This window comes from Ambystoma mexicanum, chromosome 1q (genome assembly GCF_040938575.1).
Source record: "Ambystoma mexicanum isolate Mex_15411 chromosome 1q, UKY_AmexF1_1, whole genome shotgun sequence".
NCBI classification, from domain to species: Eukaryota; Metazoa; Chordata; class Amphibia; order Caudata; family Ambystomatidae; genus Ambystoma; species Ambystoma mexicanum.
This window is the reverse complement of record NC_090922.1, coordinates 629,024,284-629,047,736: the sequence shown is the minus strand read 5'-3', so window position 1 is coordinate 629,047,736 and position 23,453 is coordinate 629,024,284. Positions and strand designations below refer to the sequence as shown.

Sequence of the window (23,453 nt, the reverse complement as noted above, 5' to 3'; positions counted from 1 at the left end):
AAGAGGGGGTGGGGGTGAAGAAAGGGGAGAGGTTAGGGAGACAGGATGGGGATTAGAATGAAGATGCAAGTGAAGGAGAGGAAGCATGAGAAGAAATGGAGCAGGTTGGGAGAGGTAAGTAGGGGAAGACATGAGGGGAGTGAGAGATGAAAGGAAGGGATGAGGGGTGTCAGGGTGTGGAATGGAGAAGAAGAGATTTCAAGGAAGCACGGAAGGAGGAATAGGTGGCGATGGAGCGGATAGAAAGAGGTAGAGCATTCCAGTGTAGGGGGGCAAGGAACTGAAAGGAGCAGAAACGAGACGAGGCACATGGGGACGGGGGAACAGTGAGTAGGAAGAGATCGGATGGAGCGTGAGGGAGGGTAAAATGAAAGGAGAGAGGAAAGATGGGGGGAGCAAGATCATGAAGAGATTTAAAGACAAGACAGAGGAAGTGAAATTTAAGTTGGGAGTGAAAGGGAAGCCAGCCAAATTAAGAAAGCAAAGAGGAAATGGAGTTGTGAGGAGTGAGAAGACAAAGGGTACGGATGGCAGAGTGGTAGAGGGATTTGAGGGGGGCAAGGTGAGAAGCAGGGAGTCCAAAGAGGAGAGTAGAACAATAGAAAAGATGAGAGAAGATGAGGGAGGAGATTAAAAGTTTTGTGGCATGGAAGGTTAGAGAGGAACAGACTTTACGAATATTGAAGAGGTGGTAGCGACAGGCGCAAGAGGGAAGAGAAATATGGTGGGTAAAGGAGATGGAGGAGTCAAAGTGAAGGCCTAGATTGAGAGCATGGGCAGAGATGGGACGATTAGAAGAGGGGGGGTGAATAAAAGGAGGGGGAGGGGGAGAGGGAGGGTGAAGTGTGTTGGGGTGAAAGAAGACTTCAGTCTTATCAGTGTTGAGAGAGAGAAAGTGGGATGACATCCAGTTTTTAATGGCAGTAAGACAGGAAGAGAGATTAAGGTGGAGGTCAGGAGTGAAGGAAGAGAAGGAAAGGAAAAGCTGGGTGTCATCGGTATAGAAATGGTGAGAAATTCCACAGGAAGAAATGATAGGGGTGAGAAGGGAGGTGTAAAGAGAGAATAGGAAAGGGCTGAGGACAGAGCCTTAGGGTACCGTTGTCTGTAGGTAGGGTTCCAGTCGCTGGACTTTCGACCGACGATTCGAGGGGCGACTCTCTGCGTCGGCGTAAGTCCAGGGGGTCTCGGTCCCGGAGTGGTTCCCGCCATTCCTCTGCCTCTTCTAGGCATTCGCGGAAGCACCGTCACCGCTCGCCTTCCCCGTCCTCGTCAGAGGACTCCACCAGACGGCGGGTAGCTTGTCCCACCAAGCATTCATCGCCGGCGGAATGGGACGCATTCCGCAAGGAGATGATGGCGATTTTCGAATCGCAGGGCACCGTTCCGTCCGCGCCTTCGAGAGAAGCTGGCAAGGAGCGAGCTAGAGCCACTGCTCGCACGCCTTCGGGCTCGGGCGGTCGGCACGATCATCGGAAGCCGTCGAGGTCCCGAGTGGACAAGGTTGATCGCCATAGCCGTGCCAGGTCCAGGTCCCGGTCCTCGACGCTGTTGAGACCGTTGGAGCCTGTGAGGCCTTCTAAGAAGGCATCGACGCCGTCGGCGCCATGTCCGTCGAGGGACTCTCTCTCGAGGCTCCGAGTAAGTTGTCGGCGCCGAGGCCATCGAAGGACACGCTCGGGGCTCCGGCCTCTAAGCCGTTGTCGAAGTCGTCGGCGCCTCGGTCGACGTCGACGCCCATTCCATCGGCGCCCTCGACGCCTTTTGAGAAGGATTTACCGGAGGTGCCCCGGAGGGCTGTGGAAACGCAGAGGAAGGCCCTCAGTAAGTCAGTGAGGCCTGTATTTGAGCCTTTTACTGTACCCTCATCCAGAGTGGATTTATTCCAGCCTTTGGATTACATTTCAGAGGTGGAATAAGGGTCAGATGAGGAGGGGTTTGTACCTCCTGAGGTTCCTGATGACCTATTGTCTGGTCACAGCCAGATGGAAGCCCTGCGTCAGTCCTTGCATGCCGCCAGTGGTCTGGACAACTCTCCGGAGGTTGAGTTTGGCAGGTCTGAGCCTGGTACACATGCTGAGTCCTCATACAGGCGTCTCATGTCGAGGGTGACTGAGTACTTGGGGTGGTCTGCTCCACCTGTGGATTTTCTGCAGGATGACCAGACAGATATATTGGACCAAAGTCCACCCACTGACCCGGTGCTGCCATTTCGTATGGCCTTACAGAGAAGGGTGGCGGCGGCTTGGACTGCTCCGGAGAGTCTCCCGGTAGTGAATAAGTCGCTACCGAAAAAATACCGTCCAGCCAGTGACGACCCTGCTACTTGTCTAGGCACCCCACTCCGGAGAGTTTGGTGGTGCAAGCGGCTATGGCCCCAGCAAAGCAGACTGCGTACCCTACCATCCCTCCGGATAGGGATGACAAGCGCTTTGACGGTTGGACGAAGTAAGTATTTTCATCTGGGGGTATGGCTTTAAAGGCAGCCAACTCCGTTTGTGCCTTGGCAGGATTCACTCACACTCTGTGGAATTGTGTATCTTTGGCGGCTGAACATATTCCCGAAGGGGAGGAACGGGATGGTTTTCTGGCCCTCGTTCAAGATGGCAAGGATGCCATGTGTTTATCCGTTCAGTCGGGTCTGGACGTGGCAGACTGTGTCAGACGGTCCATGGCAGCGAGCACCATGATGCGCAGATTTGCGTGGTTGAGGAAGTCGGGGTTTGCTCCTGATGTACAGTCCCGGCTTCTCAACATGCCCTTTGATGGTGTCCATCGTTTTGGCAGCAAGGCTGACGAGAGCCTTGAGAGGTTGCAGAGCTCCAAAGCTGCAGCGAAGTCGTTGAGTGCTGCAGTACGTCAACCTCTGCCTTTTCGTCCTAGGGGACAGCAATGGAGGGGAGGTTCCTTTCGATGCTACTCTTCCTTTGGTAGATCGAGGGGGGCTGCCAGTCAAAGGGGCCAACGTAGGAGTACCAGAGGTGGAAAGCAAGGTACTCGGGGTGCCAAAGCCGCTTGGGCAGTTGCCTCCTTGACCTCAGGCACTGCCGCAGCCGCTTCCGCTCAGTCATGAGGCTATGGCTCGCCGGTTGGAGGAAGGCTTGCGCAGTATCTTATATAATGGCGTGCCATTACTTCAGATGTGTGGGTTCTGGCGATCATAGCCCTCGGCTACTGTCTTCCTTTCCAGCAGAGGCCTCATGACAATCCATCGGGGGAGCTCTCTTTGAAGTGTCCGGATCCGCTCCTTGCGCAGGAAATCCTATCCCTGCTGGAGAAAGGCACCATAGAACTGGTACCTGGAGCGGATAGGAACAAGGGATGGTATTCCACATATTTTTTTATCCCGAAAACAGACGGGGGTTTGAGACCCATCATGGACTTGCGTGGTTTGAACAAGCTCCTCAGGAAGGACAAGTTCACAATGGTTACTCTTTCTCAAGTCCTCCAGGTCCTTCAACTTCAGGATTGGTTGGTGTCTCTCGACCTCAAGGATGCTTACTTTCATGTGCCGATTCATCCCAAGCACAGGACGTACCTGAGGTTCGCGGTTGGCGACTCGCATTTTCAGTTTCGGGTCCTGCCGTTCGGATTGACCTCCGCCCGAGGGTCTTCACCAAGCTAATGGTGGTGGTGGCAGCGTATCTCAGGAAAGGGGGGAATTCACGTCTACCCCTACCTGGACGATTGGTTGATCAGGGCGTGCTCCCCCGAGCAAGCCCTGGATCATCTGTCCGTCACCTGCCTCTCCCTTCACAAGCTGGGCTTCTCCCTCAACTTAAAGAAGTCTCATTTGACACCTACCCAACGGCTCCAGTACATCGGAGCAGTGCTCGACACATCCGTGGGGCTGTGTTCACCTCCCCAGGTGAGGGCTCATCACATTCGGCAGATGGTGGACAAGAGTCAACGTGCCCAGAGTCTCCCGGCGTTCAAGTTCTTGATGTTGCTCGGCCTCATTGCATCCTGCATTCTACTGGTGCCAGAGGCCAGGCTGCGGATGGGATCTCTGCAGTGGACTTTCAAGATGCAGTGGTCGCAGTCCTCCAGCAGGATGTCGGATCCCGTTCTGGTGCCGCCCTCGGTCGCCCAGGATCTTCTGTGGTGGGCCGTCGAAGGCAATCTGATGAGGGGTGCACCATTTTGGCTACCCTGGCCGGAGGTGACGATCGTGACGGACGCATCCCTTACGGGATGGGGAGCTCATGCCAACGAGTTGAGTCAGCGGTCATTGGTCTCCGTCGGAGTCCAGACTCCACATCAATCTGTTAGAGCTGCGGGCTGTCAGGCTAGCCCTGAAGGCTTTTCTGCCGTCTGTGCGGGGGAAAAATGTCCTGATTATGACGGAGAATACAGTGACAATGCACTACCTCAACAAAAAGGGGGGGGCAGGGTCACTCCCACTGTGCAGAGAGGCGATGCAGCTCTGGTTCTGGGCCATCCAGCAGGAAAATTCGATCTCTGCAGTTCATCTGGCCGGAGACGAAAACGCGGCGGTGGACGCTCTGAGCAGGCAGAGCATGGTCTCTCACAAGTGCGAAAGATTCTGCTCGCGGGAATTTCCTCCAAGAGGAGCCTTAGGGGACGCGTTCGTAGTGGAGTGGTCCTTCCCACTGCTGTACGCGTTTCCTCCAGTCCCCGTCATTCCGCAAGTTTTGTGCAGGTTACGGAGGTTCGGTTCCCGAATGATCCTCATTGCTCCGGCATGGGCCAGGAGAGCGTGGTACCTGGACCTTCTAGACATGTCCATCTGCCTTCCATGCCGTCTTCCCTACCGAGACAATCTGCTCTCACGGGAGGGGAGTCGGGTTCTCCATCCTGAGGTCAAGTCCCTCAGCCTTCATGCTTGGTATCTGAAAGGTTGAGGTATAAGGATTGGGACCTCCCCAAAGACGTGATGGAGGTGTTGCTTTCGGCCAGAAGGCCCGCAACAAAATCCCTGTACCGTTGTTGTTGGAGAAAGTTCTGCGACTGGTGCAGGGTACAGAAGGTGGATCCTTTTCAATGTTCAATTCCTGTGGTTCTATTTTTTTTGCTTTCCTTAGCCCACAAGGGCCTGCAAGTGGGTACCATTAAGGGTTACCTGGCGGTGCTGTCCATATTTAAGCGCTCGTCAGAGGAGTGTTCTTATTTTAAGATTGCTTTGATTTCTCAGTTTCTAAAAGGGCTAACTAATGTGTTTCCACCGTCACCTTTCCAGGTGCCGGGATGGGATTTGAATTTAGTTCTAAAGTTCCTAATGGGAGCTCCGTTTGAGCCCTTACATCCTTACATTCTGGTCCATTGAGACTGTTGTCCTTTAAGACTGTATTTTTAGTTGCGGTTACTTCCGCTCGCAGAGTGAGTGAGTTGCAAGCACTTTCCGCAAAGCCACCTTTCATGGTGTTCCATAAGGACAGGGTTGTCCTTCTTTTCTTCCGAAGGTTGTGTAGGAATTTCATTTGAGCCAGAAGGTCATTCTTCCTGCATTTTATTCTCCTCCGCATCCTGATAAGGAAGAGGAGAGGCTCCATAGGTTGGATCCTAGGAGAGCTTTGAGTTTCTATCTGTCACGGATGTCCCGGGTCAGAGTGGAGATCCGCTCTTTGTTGGATACGTTGTAAGGCGTTTAGGTCAAGCTGTTTCTAAGCAGACCTTGTCCAGATGGATCATTTTGACAATCTCTGAATGTTACCGTTTGGCGGGTAAGGACCCTCCGGTAGGCTTATGGGCTCATTCTACTAGGGGTGTGGCTGCCTCCACTGCTCTGCAGAGGGGTGTTCCCATTCGTAATATCTGTGAAGCAGCCACATGGGCCTCGGTCCATACTTTTGTGAGACACTATTCCCTGGATTCCATCCATGGGCAGGATTTGGCCTTTGGTAAGGCGGTTCTCTATTCAGCAATTTGATTGGGCATTGTAAAATTCTAAATTCTTTTCCCACCTCGATACGTTGGTACTGCTTTGGGAGTCTGTCAGAGATGTGGAATATGTCGAAGGACACAATCCCCTCGAAGAACAAGTTACCTTCTTACCTGGTAACGTTCTTTCGATGGGATGTTCCTCCGACGTATTCCACATCGAACCCTCCCAGCCTGCCCCTCTTTAGAATTTCTTATGCGATTGCAGCTTACGTTTCCGCAAGGCTTTCTGTAGTCATACTGGCAGAAGATTGGTGCCACACGTTCTAGGAAAAAACTACAACTGAGGCTAGGGGCGTCATGCATCCTACATATAACATCCGGTGATATCGGCTCTCGACAGAAGCCCTCGAGGGACAGCGTATCGACGTCATCGACGCAGGACACCGACGCCGCGAAATTATTTTCTGAAGCAGCACAGCTGTGGACATTACTGTCAGAGATGTGGAAAACATCGGAGGAACATCCCATCGAAAGAACGTTACCAGGTAAGAACGTAACTTGTTCTTTGCTGTGGTTGGACATGCATCCAGGGGACTAGCTGTTATCAAATTCACCATTTCCAGATGGATTTTCACATGTATCCGCTTAAGCTCTGTGTCGGCGCACAAGTCTTCCCCTCAAAGCGGAATGTGGCACAATTTACAGAGAGTTATGCAACTGGGAATGTGATTCTAGAAGGGGTTCCTATTCAGGAAATTGTGTGCTGTGACATTATCAATGGTAGGGCTGAGGTTCTCTTTGGGAGGTCTGTGGTGGGACAAAGGGTTGGATAGAAAGATCTGTTGGTCTGTTGTGCATCTGAGGCAACTCCTTCCTAAATTATTAGATGTTGCTGGGAGAGTCTTTCTAAGATAAAGAATCTGCAGAGGAGATGGTATCTGCTAAGTAATGTTGGTTCTGATGACTGTTGTGTTATCTGCAGATTCTTTTTCACTGGCCCTCCCCACTTCAGTCACTTCAGAATGTTAAGTTCCCCTTTGGCAGGAAGTATCTAAGGAATTATTGGGATCTGGTATAGTTGGGTGGTGCAGTGTGCGGACCTCATGCGTTTTCCTCGTTGTGAATGGCATCTCCTGGAGCCATACAAGCATAGCTTAAGTTTGAGGTCCCAGCCTATTGGCAAAAACATTCCAGAAATAAAGAATCTGTAGATGAGACAATGTTACAGTTACTTTTTATTTTTGTTCTCCTGCATTGGTAGCTTTTTCGATTCACGTAAAACCCTCCAATTCCCCAGAGGATGAATAAATGGTTGGTTACAAGCTCCGAATTTGAGGCGATGGAGTTTGGAGTGAAGTTCTAAGGTCCGCAGAGAAGAGACAGCTGGGAGCAACTAGAGCTAATATTTTTAGAAAACATTCTTAATGTACTGTAGGGCTATGTAAATAATGTCAATCAATTATGTCATCATTTAATTTGACTGGTGATTCACATTTCGTTGTCATTGATACTGCAAACAAACATGCAAATGTAACGAATATAATAAATCTGGACAACTGTATTTACAGGTACGATATTGTACTCACGGCAGTGCTTGCTGGATTCCTGGATCAGAGAGAGGGGGGTTCCCTAGTGGGGTGTGATGACCCATGCATTTCCGCTGCACATCATGCTCGGTTTCCTTTTCTTTCTGCATATTAAGGGCTGTGTTAGAAGTACAATAGTCAATTCAGTGAGAAACGTTTATTCTAAACAATGTTTTGTAGGAAAGTTGACGAGAGAAATATGAGCTTCAAACTCACTTCTGACTTGTGCTTGGCATTTCTAGACGTGTTGAAGCTATTGAAGCCAAGCCAGTAAAGTGCATTTGGCAGTCCAGTTGGGGGTTGGTGCAGAATATGGAACGTTCAGTTAGATCAAGATACAATCCAGTCCCATTCATTGGGCTTGGGGGACGTCTTTTGTTTAACTGGCAAACTGATTTCTGATATTAAATGCCCTGTATCGTTTTCTTTCCTTGTGTGGCTGTCTATCGCTTTTTTCTCTCTCTAATTCCTCTTAAAGTGTGTCTCCACCTAGTATGAGCCACCTACAGCCTTGTAAATCCATAAACGAAGCCTAAACCCTACCTCATTGTACAATTTGATTGACTCCTGAATGTCCTACAGACGCTTGAGCATGTCTGATTGGCTACTGGGTGTCGTTGAATCACTGCAGCAGATGCCAGCCCCCCCCTCCCCACCCCTTCCCCCTCCCCCCCCCCGATCTCTGATGAAATTCCGTCGAAGATCCGGGCGATTTAGATTGGCTTGTGAGGCTTTTAGTGACACCTGGAAATCTCTAAGGAGAGTTCAGGTAGCCAGATTAGCGGGAGGGTCCCTGATGCTCATGGGATCTTCCAGGCTGATTGTTTATCAGCAGGTTCCCCTGTGACCAGCCATTGTGTATTAATCGTTCTCTCCCAAAAAATCAAATATACAGAAACATGAATGAGTGCAAAAATAACTGCAATGCGAACCTGACATTAAACAGTCTTAAAGTCCATGATTGTGCTTAACAATATTTTCTTGAAGAATTACTTGGTGCATAAAAGTACAGTCCATGATGGGGGCCCTCTGGATTTGAAGAATACATTTTTCATTTGAATGTTGTTTTGAAGAGGGGGGCATATACTGTATGTTGAACTCTTTAATTAAAGGGAAACTGAACATGTATTTCTCTTCATAAAGGACCAACGACAAACCGATTCTATCCAGCTGTTGCAGTCCCAACTCACCAATATGACACATCTAGTTTCCAATCTGTCAGCAACGGTTTCAGAGCTAAAGCGTGAGGTAATCGGTGCTTACAGTATTTACCTACACAGAATATCATTGACTAATTGTGATGTTAGAATTTGTATCAAACAGAACATGCAATATGTATCCCTTAATATGTTAATTGCCCCTAATATCTAAGGTAGTAATGCACACATGCTGAAATGCACGTGTAAACAAGAATGCAGAAAAATTCATAAGAATTAACTAAGTTCGGTCCTTTGGACATGCCATCCTTTGTTTGAAATCCTTTTTTCTCCCCAAATGTCTTTCGAAAAGTGTGTACATATAGCAGACAATCTTTGGCACTTAAGTTTCAAGGAACTTAACGTAAACAGACATTTTTAATTTATAAAAAGCAGCCACACATCAGCTGCTCTCCCAGACTGTAATTCGCTGGTGCCAGGCGTGAGAAATATACCTCGTAAATCAACTGCAAGGGCAGCCTGGTTTACCACCCAGGAACGCTTCCTCTTCCAGAAGTAATTTTGCTCCAGAGATGGATGAAAAGCTACAATTGGTGGAGAGTCATTCAAAGAACTGGAACAGCCTGCTCGTCCATTTCATCTGTGCACTGAGAAAAGGCAACTCAAGACCCTTCTCGTCTTCCACTACAGTGCAAAAACGCCCATGGACATACCACTCGTGATTTATAAAACTCCCACACAAATAAAAATAATGAAGCAGTTTGCTGCCACAGGCAGGGGTGGCCTGCCAACAGCAGGGATCCAAAGATTTCATTACCATTATTTAAGCTCCATTTTGCTTTAACTGTCTTCTAGATGTGTCCCAATTCTCCCTTATGCACATTTCCAAACACAGTTAATGTTGCATAGGCATGACACCATAAGGATTGGGGAGATGAGCTTGGCTCCTGGCAGTGGTTGGTGCGAAACCAACTATGCTCCTCTAGGTTGCAAGCAGGTGCTAAGTAGCTCCCAGCAGTTTCCCTGCATGCATCTTCATCACGCAGTGTCAGTGGTGCTGGAACTATTTTCAAACTGGAGGTGCTGACCAATTGCAAGGCTTCACCAGAATCATGTGGATTGTTATGGCAGGTTTGTCTTTTATAATGCAGACATCACCGCCATTGTATTCAAATGTCCAGTCTTGTCCCTATAGAGGCAAGTTGTAACCCCACCTGCGTGCAATCCTGGTGCCAGGTGAACCTTTGATGCAGCAAATTAGGGAATGCCTTCAGCGTGAAATGTGTTTGGGTGTGAGTTGTACTCAAGACTTAGTTTTATTGGTTTTACAGGTGAAGGCTTCATCATTTTAATACAAACATTACCGATCAAACATGGTATGAAGAATGAAACGACGTTGCTCATGGTACATATTATCAACTATAGTGTACACAATTTACTCAACAATATTTCTAACAGCGTTGAACCCCAATTCCCCGTCTCCCTCCCCATCCCATATGACAGTTAGTGAAGCGGAAATAGTTCCATTGTTTTGCAGTGAAGTCTTTGTTGAAGACATAACGATAAGCAGAGGCACACATTAGGATCTTATGACTCTCTGCAGGCAACGTCAGCTGGTCAACTGGATGTCTATTGTTGATTTGACATATTGCGCACACATTCTTTCATATACTATATTTGGCACGAAATTCCAACCATTCATTTTCAACAGAGATACGGTCTCCATGGAGGGCGGCGGTCAGGCTGTCCATTCTGAAAATATTTCGGGAGGCGCCTATCCACTCATTCTTGGTGGGGCGAGTTGTCCTTTTCCAAACCGTCGTGAGGCAAGCCCTTGCGGCCATCAATAGTCCCTGTACCATTTTAGGTACTTTAAGGATTGCCTCTTCTGTTTCGATTAGACCGAATAAAATCAACAGTGGGTGTTTCTCCCTCTCCTCTTCATCTAATTCTTTAATACAACCGAGTACCTCATCCCAATATACTTGCACCGCCCTGCATTCCCACCACATATGCCAATAGTCTGCCTTCTGTCCACAGCCCCTCCAACAGTATGGGCTCACATCCTGATACATCTTGGCTAATCTGAGCAGGTCATAATGCCATCTATGCAGTAATGTAATTGCATGTAGTTTCTACTGACAGGATATAGATGATTTAGCTGTTTTTCTACATATTTGTAGCCACCTCCAAGATCTACTTCCCACCTGTTTTTTAGTGTGACCGAGGGGGCCGTGTGAACCTCTGCTAGTGCCGTGTACATCGCACTTATGAGGCCTTTGAAGCCTGTACAGGTGCCAAGGATTTTCTCGAAAGGGGTGAGGTCCCTCTGCAAGTGGTCTTTCCATACCTCCCGTGTCATGACACCTTTCAATTTCAGATATTGGAACACCGAGAGTGGGCCTATGGAGAGTGCTTCTTCGAGTTCTTGAATGTTTATGAAGGTCTTATTCCTCCACAGTTGTCCCGCTCTTTCAAGCCCGGCTTCGTACCAGGATTGATGGCTCCCTGGGTCTGGGATAGGGTTGCGGATCCCTGGCACCCAAAGATGTTCTAGAGGGGAAGTCCAGGTTGTGACCCCTCTTATTTCTTTGTTTGGTTTCCACACTACCCATATTGTGCCAAGGATGGGGTGATTTTTGATACTGTTCCGCAATTGGGGCTCGTGGACCCAGAGCCATTCTCCTACAGTAAATGAGCAGAGGTGGTAATTGTCTAAGCCTATCCATTGTAGGTCTGTTTGCTGCCTCAGGTGTGGAATTAGTACACGTAATTGTGCTGCCTTATAATATAATTCTAGGTCTGGGAGGCCCACCCCTGCATTATCTTTCCAAAGGTGAAGTAAGGATCTAGGGACCCTGGGTTTTTTGTTTTGCCACAGGAATGCAATGAAGTATTCTTTGGGCATTTTAATGGGGAGCATCTGAAACCAGTACAATATTTTAGGTAGGATCACCATTTTAATGGCATTCAGGCGGCCCATCCAGGAAATGGTGAGTCAGGACCATCTCTCAATGTCTTTCCCCAAGGCCAGTGACAGAGAGGGGAAGTTAGCTTGGTATAAGGTTTCAAGTTCCCGGGTAACATTGATGCCTAGATATCTGAGTGTGGTGAGGCTGACCTTCATCCCCAAGGGGGCGAACCGGTGTACGGAGTCCCTGCTCTTGTCGATCGGGAGGAGGATTGACTTCCCAGTATTAATTTTGAGGCCCACTAGTTGACCATATTCCTCAATTATGTCTAGCGCTGCTGGGACAGAGCTCAGAGGATCAGTTAGGTGCAGAAGAATGTCGTCGGCATAGAGACCCAGTTTGTATTCCCTTTCCCCTACTTTAATCCCTTTAACCTTCTCATAAAATCTCAATTTTTTTGCTAGTGGTTCAAGGGACAGAACAAATAGTATTACGGATAGTGGGCAACCTTGTCTTCTTCCTCTTTCCAATGCAAGCCACCTAGAATAGCCGCCATTTACTGTTAATGAGGTCTGCAGGGATGAATATAATGCCTTTATGGCGCGACGTAGCTTTGGTCCCAGCCCTATCCATGAAAGGACTTTCTAAAGACGTTTTTTAAGTTACTAAGTGGTACATTGGAAAACGCATGGGTAGAAATTGTTCAGGTGAGGTGTTGGTGCTTTGCAGAGTGGATGTAGCTACTGTTGGTGCTGAGAAACCACCAGAAACAAACCTATAGTTGACTCGCCTTATTGGTAAAGAGTAAGCCTTCATCCCTTTACACAGCTTCCAATAGTCCATGAAGACAGATCAGATAGGACCTTGCGAGTTCAGTTAAGAATTAACAATTTTACACAGTGGTTTCAATGAATTAATTCTCTACATTTGCAAGCACATTTTGCATTTCCAATGGAATTTTTTTTTGTCTCCATCGCCCCTCCCCCCCACCATATGCGCAAAATTAATGTTTGCATCATCACCGCAATTGTATTATTCTGAAACACTGACCTGCTGCAAAATGAATGGCCGTCATAAACCGTGTCTTGAGAAAAATGGAAACCAGGGCTACAGTGTCGTGCTACAAAAAAAAACCTTAACGATTCTCTTCATGGTAAACTTCTGCTATCGGAAATACTGTGTCCCGTTTAAAAATAATGCATCATAGTAGTGTTCTGCAATACATTTGTGTTTATCAGAAAACTGTACCACGGAGTAATATTCAGAATAGTGGGTTTCATAATATGGCACTACAGAATATGGCCTCAGAATATTGGAAAATAAATTCTCATAGTGAGCTGCGGAAGAGAAGCAGCTACAGTAACAAAGGTTTCTGTATGGATTGGGATGTTCAAGAAATAATCACAATGCATTGAAACATTCATTTGCATGGTCTCTTGGGGCTGAAAGCCGGTAGGGTGGGCGAGATAATGATCTGCCCAGGTAAGGGAGATTTCTTCCCGTGGCGGACTGAGCCATGTATCCTTTCCCGACACTGTAGTGTGTATGGGGAGTGCAGCTTATTCTCTAAGAATATCCAGGCTTTAGAATCTTCAGGAACATCTTGTGATTATTAATGTAAGCCTGCCCTTGGGAGCGGTTAGTGAGTGAAGCTTGTTACATCAAGCCAGCAAGGGTTTGCACCAGTCTGCGATGCCTGAATGAGGTTGTTAGTGTCACTTTGTTCACTGCAATGGTGGGTGAGTGTAGTTTTCTCGAGGTGGTCTGGCTTTGCAGCTTTACATTACACCTGACGGTGAATGTTAGAGTGTACATGGGAATGTTAATGTTAAAGGATATGTTTACTGCGCACTATCACCACCGGAGTGGTCCCCTGGCGCGCTCAATGAATGGTCATGTGCATTTGTATGTGGCTGTATATGTGCTTGAGGGGGAGGAACTAGATGGTGATAATGATGTGGTTGTTCACATCAATGTGCATGTAAATGACAATGTGGATGCAGTTGGTGATTGATTGTGGAAACTGATGCAGAAGTGGACATTGCTGAGCAGTGAACAGTGATGGAGATTTTGACTATGAATTGGATGGTGATGCAACTGCGATGTGGATGTGTAGGAGGATGGGCACTGTAGCAATGATGTTGATGCAGAAAGTGATGATAATGTAGATGGTTATTTGAAGTAGGTATGTGGACATTAATGTTGATAGTGACATGCATGATACTGTGATGTGCATCTGGACAATAACAAGCATGTGGATGATCAAGTGGACGTGCATGATGTGGATGGTGAATGTACTTGTGGATGATGTGTTTGCAGACAGTAATGTGGATACGTGCATCAATTTGAATTTGAGCAATGATGTAGACACTATGTAGAAAGGTGAATCTGATGTTGTTATAGATGTGGACATGGATCGTGATGTGAGCGTGGATGGTTATATAAATGTGGGTGGGTAGTGTAAATATAAACTATGAAATACATGTAGACAGTTCACATCCATGTTCACGTGGTGGGATTGCGGTTGGTGATGAAGATGTACATAGGTGAATGTAGGCAGTAAGGTGAGTACAGACTGATGTTGGTGGTAAATAATGTTACTCAGTAGTATGTGTTGTCTGTTAATGGATTAGAATATTCACAGGAGCCAGAACAATGGAAAGTATCGCTAGCGGTATTCAGCAGTTTGGGAGAGCAATATCTTAGTTCTTTTTAGGGGTCCAAGACCATCTTGACATCTCTGGGCATCAGTGGTCAGATACAGTTTGGACATTATTCGGGGCATGGTCGCTTTCGAGACAGGAGTTCCCTGTTAATAGGGTGACGTTGGTTGCCTCTGCTGCCACTGCATTCCAGGTTGCACATTACTTGTGTGTAAATGAATTCTCCCCTCTAAGGTTTGTCTTAGTTTTACTGAGTTATGGTATGATGGATGCACTCACTCCTGGATGTCTGTAGCTGCTTAATGTCCTTCTCCTTTCATTGGCTAATGCCAAGTAGGTATGCTACTGATGAGGGGAAGTTCATCATTCCACATCTTGCCTCTTCCTAAACAACCTAATTTTCTTTAAACTTCGAGGTGTGGACATATGGTTGTTCTAGACCATATGAGAGAGAGAGAAGTGGCGCAGGACGGCTTCAGCCACAAGGCATATATCCCCTACCCTCCGCCCCCCTCATTGGAAAGTGTCCCTTATGGTTTGTTGGTCCTTAGCCATATGCTTATGAGGGAAACGGAGCATGAACTCTTGAAATGCACTTTCTTTACGTCGTGATCTAGCCAAGTGCTGTAACATTAGGTAATATTGCTGAAAGGCGTGTGGTTGGGGCAGTGTTCTCTAAATGTCGTCATAGGAGAATTATATTTTGTGAAACCTGTGTTGTGTGCACCATGCCGTTGCTCATGCGTGCTCAGATGGGCTAATTCATAAAAGGCATATCTGCTGAGACTGAGTACAAGTGCTGGTCCAGTACAACTGAGAGTAAAGCAGCCATGGGCGTAATTTTAGAGGGGAACAGGGTTGTTTGTCCCCCCAACTTTCATGGCACACCATTTTGTCCCCATTCATTTGGATTGGGGGCCTTTTCTTCAGATGTCATGTCCCCCCCAACATTTTCAGCAAAGTTACTCCACTGAAAGCAGCCCTGCTGGGAAAAGCGGTGCCTGTTCTATTAGGAGCATTTTAAATCATGCTGAGAAGTCTTGGTACTCCCCACGCATGTTTTAGCAGCTCTGCTAGAATAGTAAGCCTAGTAAAATGTGTCCTACTTTTATTAAAATCATAGCAGCCTCGCTGAAAAGTGCTATTATTGTCCCAAGAAAGTATAGCCTCCCTGTTGAGAATTGCTTGTATTTTTCTGTTAAACATAGTAGTGCACTTCTGAAAATATGCCCTTGCAGCACTCTGATGGCACAATGGTGTGGCATTAATTGCGATGTAAAAGCAAATAAAACCACATTCCCAAATAATGTGCACTAGCCCTACTGCAAAGGGGTGATTGTGCATTAGTAGAATGATCCTGATGAGAAGTGATTAAAGGTATGCTAGCCGAGCAAAGAATTTAGGTTCTGTCCAATTCAAATTCTGATGAGAAGCAGAAGTCAACATTGACTGAGCTTGGGTTGAAATCATCACCCTGCAGGTTATATACATAACTCCGCTCAAGCACTTTAACAGTCTAATCAGGATTGGCTCCAGGGACATGGTGCCCACAATAGGTTCAATAACCAAGTGAGCTGCATTTCTCAAGATACAAATGCCTCTAAAAGGCAGTCGTAGAAGTGTAAGAAAAGAAGTAGTGGAACTATGTTCCCTGCTAGCCTGCCCCGCTCCTCACAAACCCCATTGCCCCGCCCCCTCCCACACACAATACAAACACCCAAACACATTTGCCTGCTCTTTAAGGGAATGTTCAGTGCCGTGCACTGAAAGTGCAAGTTTCAACTTCTTCCTACACTGTTATTTTAAAACGAAACCGTTGCGGAACGGTTTCTTTTTTAAATAAAAGTATAGGAGCTGTAAAACTTAATTTTAAAAAAGTAGAGGAGCACCACTCCCAACCGCTCCCGCTCACTTCGACCACTGCTAAAAGGCCCGCAGGGAAGTGGACGTTTCTGTCACATTCAAGGCATGCTTTACTCTTGACGTTTCTGCTACATTCCTACCCGAGTCTATATGAACAGTGGCTTATTGAAATCAGGAGATTTATAAACAGTTGCACACCTCTGAAAGGCTGGAAGGGCCTGGCCACTTACTGTCACTATTGCGTCATAGAGGGAGATAGTAAAAAAAAAGTGACTTATCAAGTGCACTTTTGTCTGATCTCTTCCACAGCAATGCCAACTTGTCATATAGCCTACTAAAGCGCATCATGCCAGTTCAGCAGTGTAAGAATGGCGTTCAGTCAAAATGACTGTTCAATCCTCTGATTTGCTACTGAGACTGCCATCAAGTTCTGGTAAGTGCTTGCTAGTAAAACTCTAGCAGCTCTTTTGAAAAGTGCAGGAAGCATCATGATATGATATGATATGGCATTTGTAACGCGCCTATACACAAGTGTTTCAAGGCGCGACGAGGAAGGGAGGGGGGATCAAGGGGAAGACAGACAACGATCCTACTAGGCCAGGTGTCATTCAGATCGCGCAAGTGCAGGGGTAGGGGGAAGGGAAGAAGTGCAAGGGGAAGGGGAGGGGGGAAGTGCAGTACAAGGTAAGTAGAATAAAAATAAATAAATAGGACCAGCTGGTGGCAAGTGCAAGGTAAGTGCAAACAAGAGCTGGGAAGGGGGGGGCTGTAGGGATACAGAGACAGTCCCGCAGTGCAGGGGTTGCCAGGGAGGCAGTGCAAGTGGAGAGTGGCTGGGCCCAGGACCGAGGTCGCTGAGAGTGGCCCAGTTGCAGATTCAGTGCAGTTTCAGTGAAGAATTTAGCAGGGGAGAGGGAGAGAGAAAGCAGAAGCAAAGAGGAAGGTTTTGAGGTGCTTCCGGAACCGGAGATGGTTCTCCTCAAGTTTCAGGGAGTTCTCAAGTTTTAAGCGTCCTTCAAAAATATTTAACTCACGCTAAGAAATATTGGTACTTTACCAATAAAAGTATTGACTCACTTCTAAGAAGTACTAGTAATGTTATGTTATTTGATATTTGTATAGCGCCTACTGCCATTGGTATTGCCTCGAAGCGCTGTAAACAGTAATTGGCATTCTCTGATGAGCAGAGAGGAATAGGTTGAATTTTAAATCCTGCTTCGCCTATTATTTGTAGCGCATATTGCAGTGGCATAAGGAAGACTGCATTGTCAGTGGCTATGTGACAGCTTGACCACATTTTTTATGGGACTCTGCTATGTTTTATGGGTTGCAGGGCGAGAGAGGGCAAGGGCATTGTAAATAGTCTAGCAATCCCTAGGGCAACTGTCTACAGTTGAGGGCTCTGTTATACTTTGCATGTAGAACACATGCATCAATGGCTAACTTGCAATCAACAAGCAAATTACATGCACAGTTGTCCGCTAAAACAAAGATATCACAAGCACAGGTCCTCTTGTCTGTACCATCTCGATATTGCTGTAAAAATGTAGTATAATGGAAAACCTCACAGTATGTATCAAAAGTCAAATGTAGCGAAACATCACAGTGGCAGCATTCAGTGGCAAAATTCAAAGGCAGCAGAAACCAAAGTGGTGTAAACCTCACATTAGCAAATTGAAAGTGGTGTAACCTATCGTAGAAAAAATTCAAAGTGGTGGAACCTCACAGTAACAAAATAAAAAATGGCAAAATTCACAAGCCGCAGAATTGAAAATAAAACAAATGCCCTAGTAGGACAAATTAAAGTGGCAAAATGTAAGCTGCACAAGTTCCAAGTGGTGAGACCTCACCGTAGCAGGATTCAAAACGGAGTTGAAGGTGGTGACAAGCCACACCCATCAGGGCCTGGGAGGGCGGGCTGTGGGAGGGTCAAGGTGTTGTCATTTAAAAATAAAAAAAAGGATGGAGGGGCCGGGATCGTGGCAGAATGGGGTGTGGGGGCTATAGTGGTTGGCCAGAACGACCCTTCATTTACCTGGGTGGGTGGCAGGGTCTACTCTCTTGAGCGGTGGTGGAAAGCAAGTGGCTTCCCTCGGCTGCTTGCACGGTATATTAGATCTGCTGAACAGTGCAAGTACTGTTACTTTTAAAATAAATGTTGGTACTGGGACCGTTACAATAAAAGTGCAGTATCCTTGCTGAGAAGGGGAGGTAGCTTCTCAGAGTGCTCCCCGGTGTTCTTTACTCCTGTACAGGATTGTAGAACGAGTTACAGACTGCATGGATAGTCAACCTTTCGACTGTATGGTGTGAGGGTACTGTGCTCATAGCTTTTAATGCACACCATTCTAAAAGCATAAACACCCAAACTAAAACAATTTCTAATGGGCAACTTAATACCTGCATTACAAGCTTTAAGGCATTCTGAGCAGTCTTTTTGACTTACTCCACTTGATCCATTTCCTCTGAAGGACCATATTACAACAGTGTTTAAAAGCAAAGCTCTGGAATGGAAATGGGTATTCTAGTGAAACAGGCATATGGTTATGCTATCCTACCTTCAAGGAAAAAAGATCCAAATATAAAGATGAATGATCTTTGTAATAGTTTTAGAACTGTGGTACAGCTAAAACAAGTGCACAGAATTAACTGAATTACAAGTAAATACATACTTGCGCTGTAATGTCAACTAGTAGCAGGAATGGTGCATTCTAAAAGGGGACTCTCCAAAAGAAAGAAAAAAACACCACCTCAAATATTTGTTATATTGCAACACTTATAAGCTGAAACTATTGCATTATAGTACAGATGGGGAGGAATGGCATATGAGGAGGGGCACACATCCTATAGGTGTTGTTTGGCTATGTGCTGTGATGAATCAGAGATGATTCCCCCAGAAAACTGGCCTGGGACCATTCTCGTGTGGCCAGGCAAAGGCACTCTTCCTGATCCTTACCTTGGGGGTGGTGTTCTGCGGGAAGATCACATGAGAGGGGGAAGCAGGTCAGGATGAATGGGAAAACTCCTTTAATAACATTAATAGAGAGAGACCCTACAATCCTAATGACTTATTTATTTTTATATGGTTAAGAAAAATGTCAACAAAACACAATGAAAGACTATGGGGTGTATTTAAAGGACAAGCGATTCGTCCCCATACAAGACCTACATTTGTTTCTAAACTAAAGAATTCACTTCTGCCTGTCTGTTTTGATACCCTAGGACAGAAAACCCTTAGGACAGCATCTTTAAACACATATCAAACTGTGTGAATATAAACCAAAAAATGTTTTATAAAAAGTACAACATTTTATTAAGTCACTCAGACTGCATAGTTTATCAATAAATTCCATGTCACAATTTTTAAAACAATTTAAGAAAACATAGAAAAGTGTAAAATATAGAAACATTAATCACTCCTCAGAACAATACAATGTAACACATAATTTCATATCATTCTTCTTCTGTACTATTAAATTAATCTGATGTCCTATCTCGATATCAACTTGATCATCACTGAAGTAGAGTATATAAAAACATCACCCTATAATTTGGGATTGGTCGTTATCGCTGTTTATTTGCCTTGATTCGTGAATCCTGCTGGTTCATACAGCTATGTTCCTATATTGCTACTTTGCACATATTATAAAACCCTGATAGTTTTACAGTGTCATAGTACCCAACATGTTTCGTTCTTTCTTTATAATTGACAATTTCATGAGAACTTCGTCAGGGGAAAACACACTTGACTCTGTAGTTTATCAGTTATAACGTTCTTTTGTTTCTTGAAAAATTTCAAGATTAAGAGGATCTTCTGCACACCTAGGAAACATAACACACATCATACAGCCATTACTGGTGCTGTATTATATAAAGCTAGCGCCAATAAGTATTATTCTTCTGTTTATTAGCTTACCGTAAGACTACGCCTTTGATTGCCGTTCTTCGGTGGAGTAGTCGTGTCTTCTATGTAGACATCCAACTGTCAAAACAGGTTTGCCATAAAATTAACCACTTGATTCAGCCGTGCCAGTTGTAAATAAATCGTGTTCTTTCTCTACCGTACAGTTTTGCTCAATTAAAAAATGGTTGGATGTTCTAATATAGTAAGCCATATGTTATATTAGGGACAACCACCTGTTACGTATCAAAGTGATCTATTAGTCTAATTTGCCATTGAAAAGTCCACTCCGCTGTTCTACACTTGCCCTTCATTAAGAAAGATATCTTGTTATCTACTTTCCGTAGCTTATCTCTCATCATATCCAACTGTTACTTACATTTTTTTTTTAATGTATATGCCATTTAAGACGAGTACATTTGTATATGACCATGGGCCTCATTACGACCCTTGCGGAAATGGAAAAATGATGGCGGAAATGCAATACCGCCATCGAACACCGCTCGTTGCGATCATGACCCGTCACCGTAAAGTACGATGCCATTAGCGACACCGCAGTGAACGGCAACGCTAACTGCACCAAGTACGCGCACGCGCGCCTTGCAAAACCGGAATCACCGCCATGGCGCAACGGTACGCGAATTCTGACCCTAGCGGACATGTACTGAACGCCATCAAGCACGTCGTAAAGTACCATTCCGCCATGGCGAGAAATACGGCAACGTGAACCAACCGTAAATGGCCCACTGAGTGCCTGTACTCCACTCCCTGGCCTCATTGCACAACTCCTGGCAGGCGCAATGTACTCACACTATGCAACCAGTGAAATCCACAATTCACCCATGCATGCCAACGTAGAAAAGCATGCAGGGGCTCAAAGCGCCCCGTGAGTGGGCATCCATGTACGGCATGTCACCATAGCCGTACTGACGCAGCACAGGCATGCGAAGGTACAATACATCAAAATGAAAATCAAGAACACATGACACAAAACAACAGTAGTCCCCCATCGCTTGCCACCAGCGCAAGGCAACATCCAAAACAGCATCCTGAGGGGGATTGCACCAGCCCTGTACTCATGCCAGTAAACAAACCAACCATCAGCAGAAGCATGTACCACACAAGTCGGCAGAGTGACTGAGCAGCCAGGCTCATCCCAAGAGGGGCCGATGGGAGCTGCAGGGCACAGATGGCATCAATACAGAAGCTATTCCAATGGACATGACCCCAGTCCCCCTCCAACAAACGCACGCAAACACAGTCACCTGTGACCAGCCATATTCTGAACAACCCATCATTCCACCAATCGACCTGGCTGACAGGCACCAGTCGGCCAAAAGCCAATCCCCCGCCCCTGAACAGCACATCATGTAAACAGACACAATGGCAGCCCCTATCCGTGACCATACTGTGCTACGTAGGCAAACGCGGCCAGTACTGTACCACACAACTCAACTCAGAAGGCGGAACACAATGCAGATCATCTCGCAATACATACCGCCACAAAGCGAAAATCGCCACATCACCTGCAAAGAACAACGCAACACGACAAATATCGGAATACAATTTAAATGCACATCCAAATGACAAAGGCCCCACAGCAATTTGCAAAATACCACCAAAACAACCATCATCACCGAGGGCTGCATCTGCAATAATTGACCGGCTTCCACTTGTGTGACGCCCTGTACCATCATGGCACACAGGGCCTACATCAACGTTCCAAAAGGCAACATGGAAGCGGCAAGAACCGCAGGTCCGTCCCATGAGGCAGGCACTAGTCGAGCTGAAAGGCCGAAATGTTGCACCTAGCCACCAGTACAGCGTAAGGGCATGTGGCCCATTGGCGATCGTCCCATAAGATCGAAATGGTGCTCCACTGATTCACCCGAAGCTGCAGGAGTCGAGAGTAAAAACCATCTGGAGGAGTGGCGTAGAGATGGCATCTGCAATAGGGCAGGAGATACCTGTCACCCAAAAGAAACACAAATTAACCGATTGCATTACGGGACTCATGATGCATTACAATCTTCATTCAACACACCAAATCCACACCCATATGCATGCTAGCCCACTCCAAAGGAATATACACACCCCTAAATCAGTATCGATTCATAACGAAATCAATCGAGGTAAATACACCATTGGCAACGTCGGTTACTGTGCATGCGTCCGTCAAGATAGAACCCAAGACATGGGATTAGTAACGTGCCTAGACACAAGTGTATGAAGGCGCGTCGAGACAGGGAGGATCCGACAAGGGCAGATAGACGTATGTCCCACTATGGCAGCCTTGCATCACATAGCGCAGGGGAAGGGGAGTGATTCAAAAAACCCATGTACATGGCAGACCCTAAACGGAATCATCAGTCCATGCATCCATTCATCATTCCCTCATCCCGCAATGAAAACGCATGAATATTCACTCACATAATATGTGAAACTTCCATCGCGTCTGTGCGTAATGCAGTCCGCAAAAACCACTGTGCCCCTGGCCGGATCTGTAGTGTTGTGAAGCAAGATGGATTTGGGAACGTCCTGCCTTATCGTCCACTACGCTATTGCGCATCCCATTCAATTCACATCATTCATTGCCTGCTCGTTATGGGCCATGTCCCAAGGACATTCTACAATAGAACGTTACATTTCCAGCCAGACCTGTGGGCGTATCCTCGCCGCTACTTCAAAACCCAAAATGCTGGCCTTCGAATTCCTCACTTGCAACATTACGTCGAAAAGGCTTCTGTGAACGCTTGCATTCACAATTACATCAATGTAGTGCGGCTGTGTGTCATGATGCTAACTGGCTGCAATCACAAATGGGACGCCACGCCCGTCGGTGAAGTACGTTACTGTGCTGCATGAGGGTCGGCCATCGATCGAGCCCTACATACCACTGACTCTTCACAGGTATGTAAGCGGCTGCAATCATAGCATGTGTAACAATGGGAGCATACCATGAAGATCAGTCAAAGTACATCACACTGCCATCGGGATTAGATACATGATTCCAATCCCAAGATGCCATGCGGCCAAATGCAGCCTTACGTGCGGGACGTGCTCGGCCAGAAGGGATTGCATCTGCCACAGATTCATTCAATCAGCACAGGTGGAGGCCATACAGGCCGACAGCACATATATTGCAGACCCAAACCCCTCCCACAACCACTCCCACTCCAAAATGCTACCGGCAGGACTAGCGATGTTGGGCCTGGGGGACCAGATAGCACTGCAAGTGCTACAACTACAAGAAGACGACGAACAACAACAGGTACAACAACCGGGCGCACAGGGGAGACGGAGGAGAAGGAGGAGGAGGAGGGCAAGGCAGGGTCAGCAAGGCCCACAAGCACTGCCACTACCACCACGCAGGCGGCCCGCAATCCCACGCCTCCGAGCCGATCCGTTCAACCTCACTGCTGAGCAGATCCACACCCTCTACCGTTTGGACCGGGACACCATAATCGCCATTGTGGACATGACACATGCTGACCTCGTGAGCATGATAGATAGCCCAACCGCCATCC

General features: G+C 46.7%; 1 protein-coding gene across 5 annotated transcripts in view; it reads left to right on the top strand.

Moving 5' to 3' along the window:
- SUCO (SUN domain containing ossification factor) overlaps positions 1–23,453 on the top strand; it is a 1,613,753-nt gene that overhangs the window by 1,080,879 nt on the left and 509,421 nt on the right. For all 5 annotated transcript variants that reach the window (XM_069641200.1, XM_069641197.1, XM_069641195.1 and 2 more), the window contains one exon: positions 8,574–8,678. In XM_069641200.1, the coding sequence (XP_069497301.1) occupies positions 8,574–8,678 (105 nt within the window). The remainder of the gene's footprint in view (positions 1–8,573; positions 8,679–23,453) is intronic.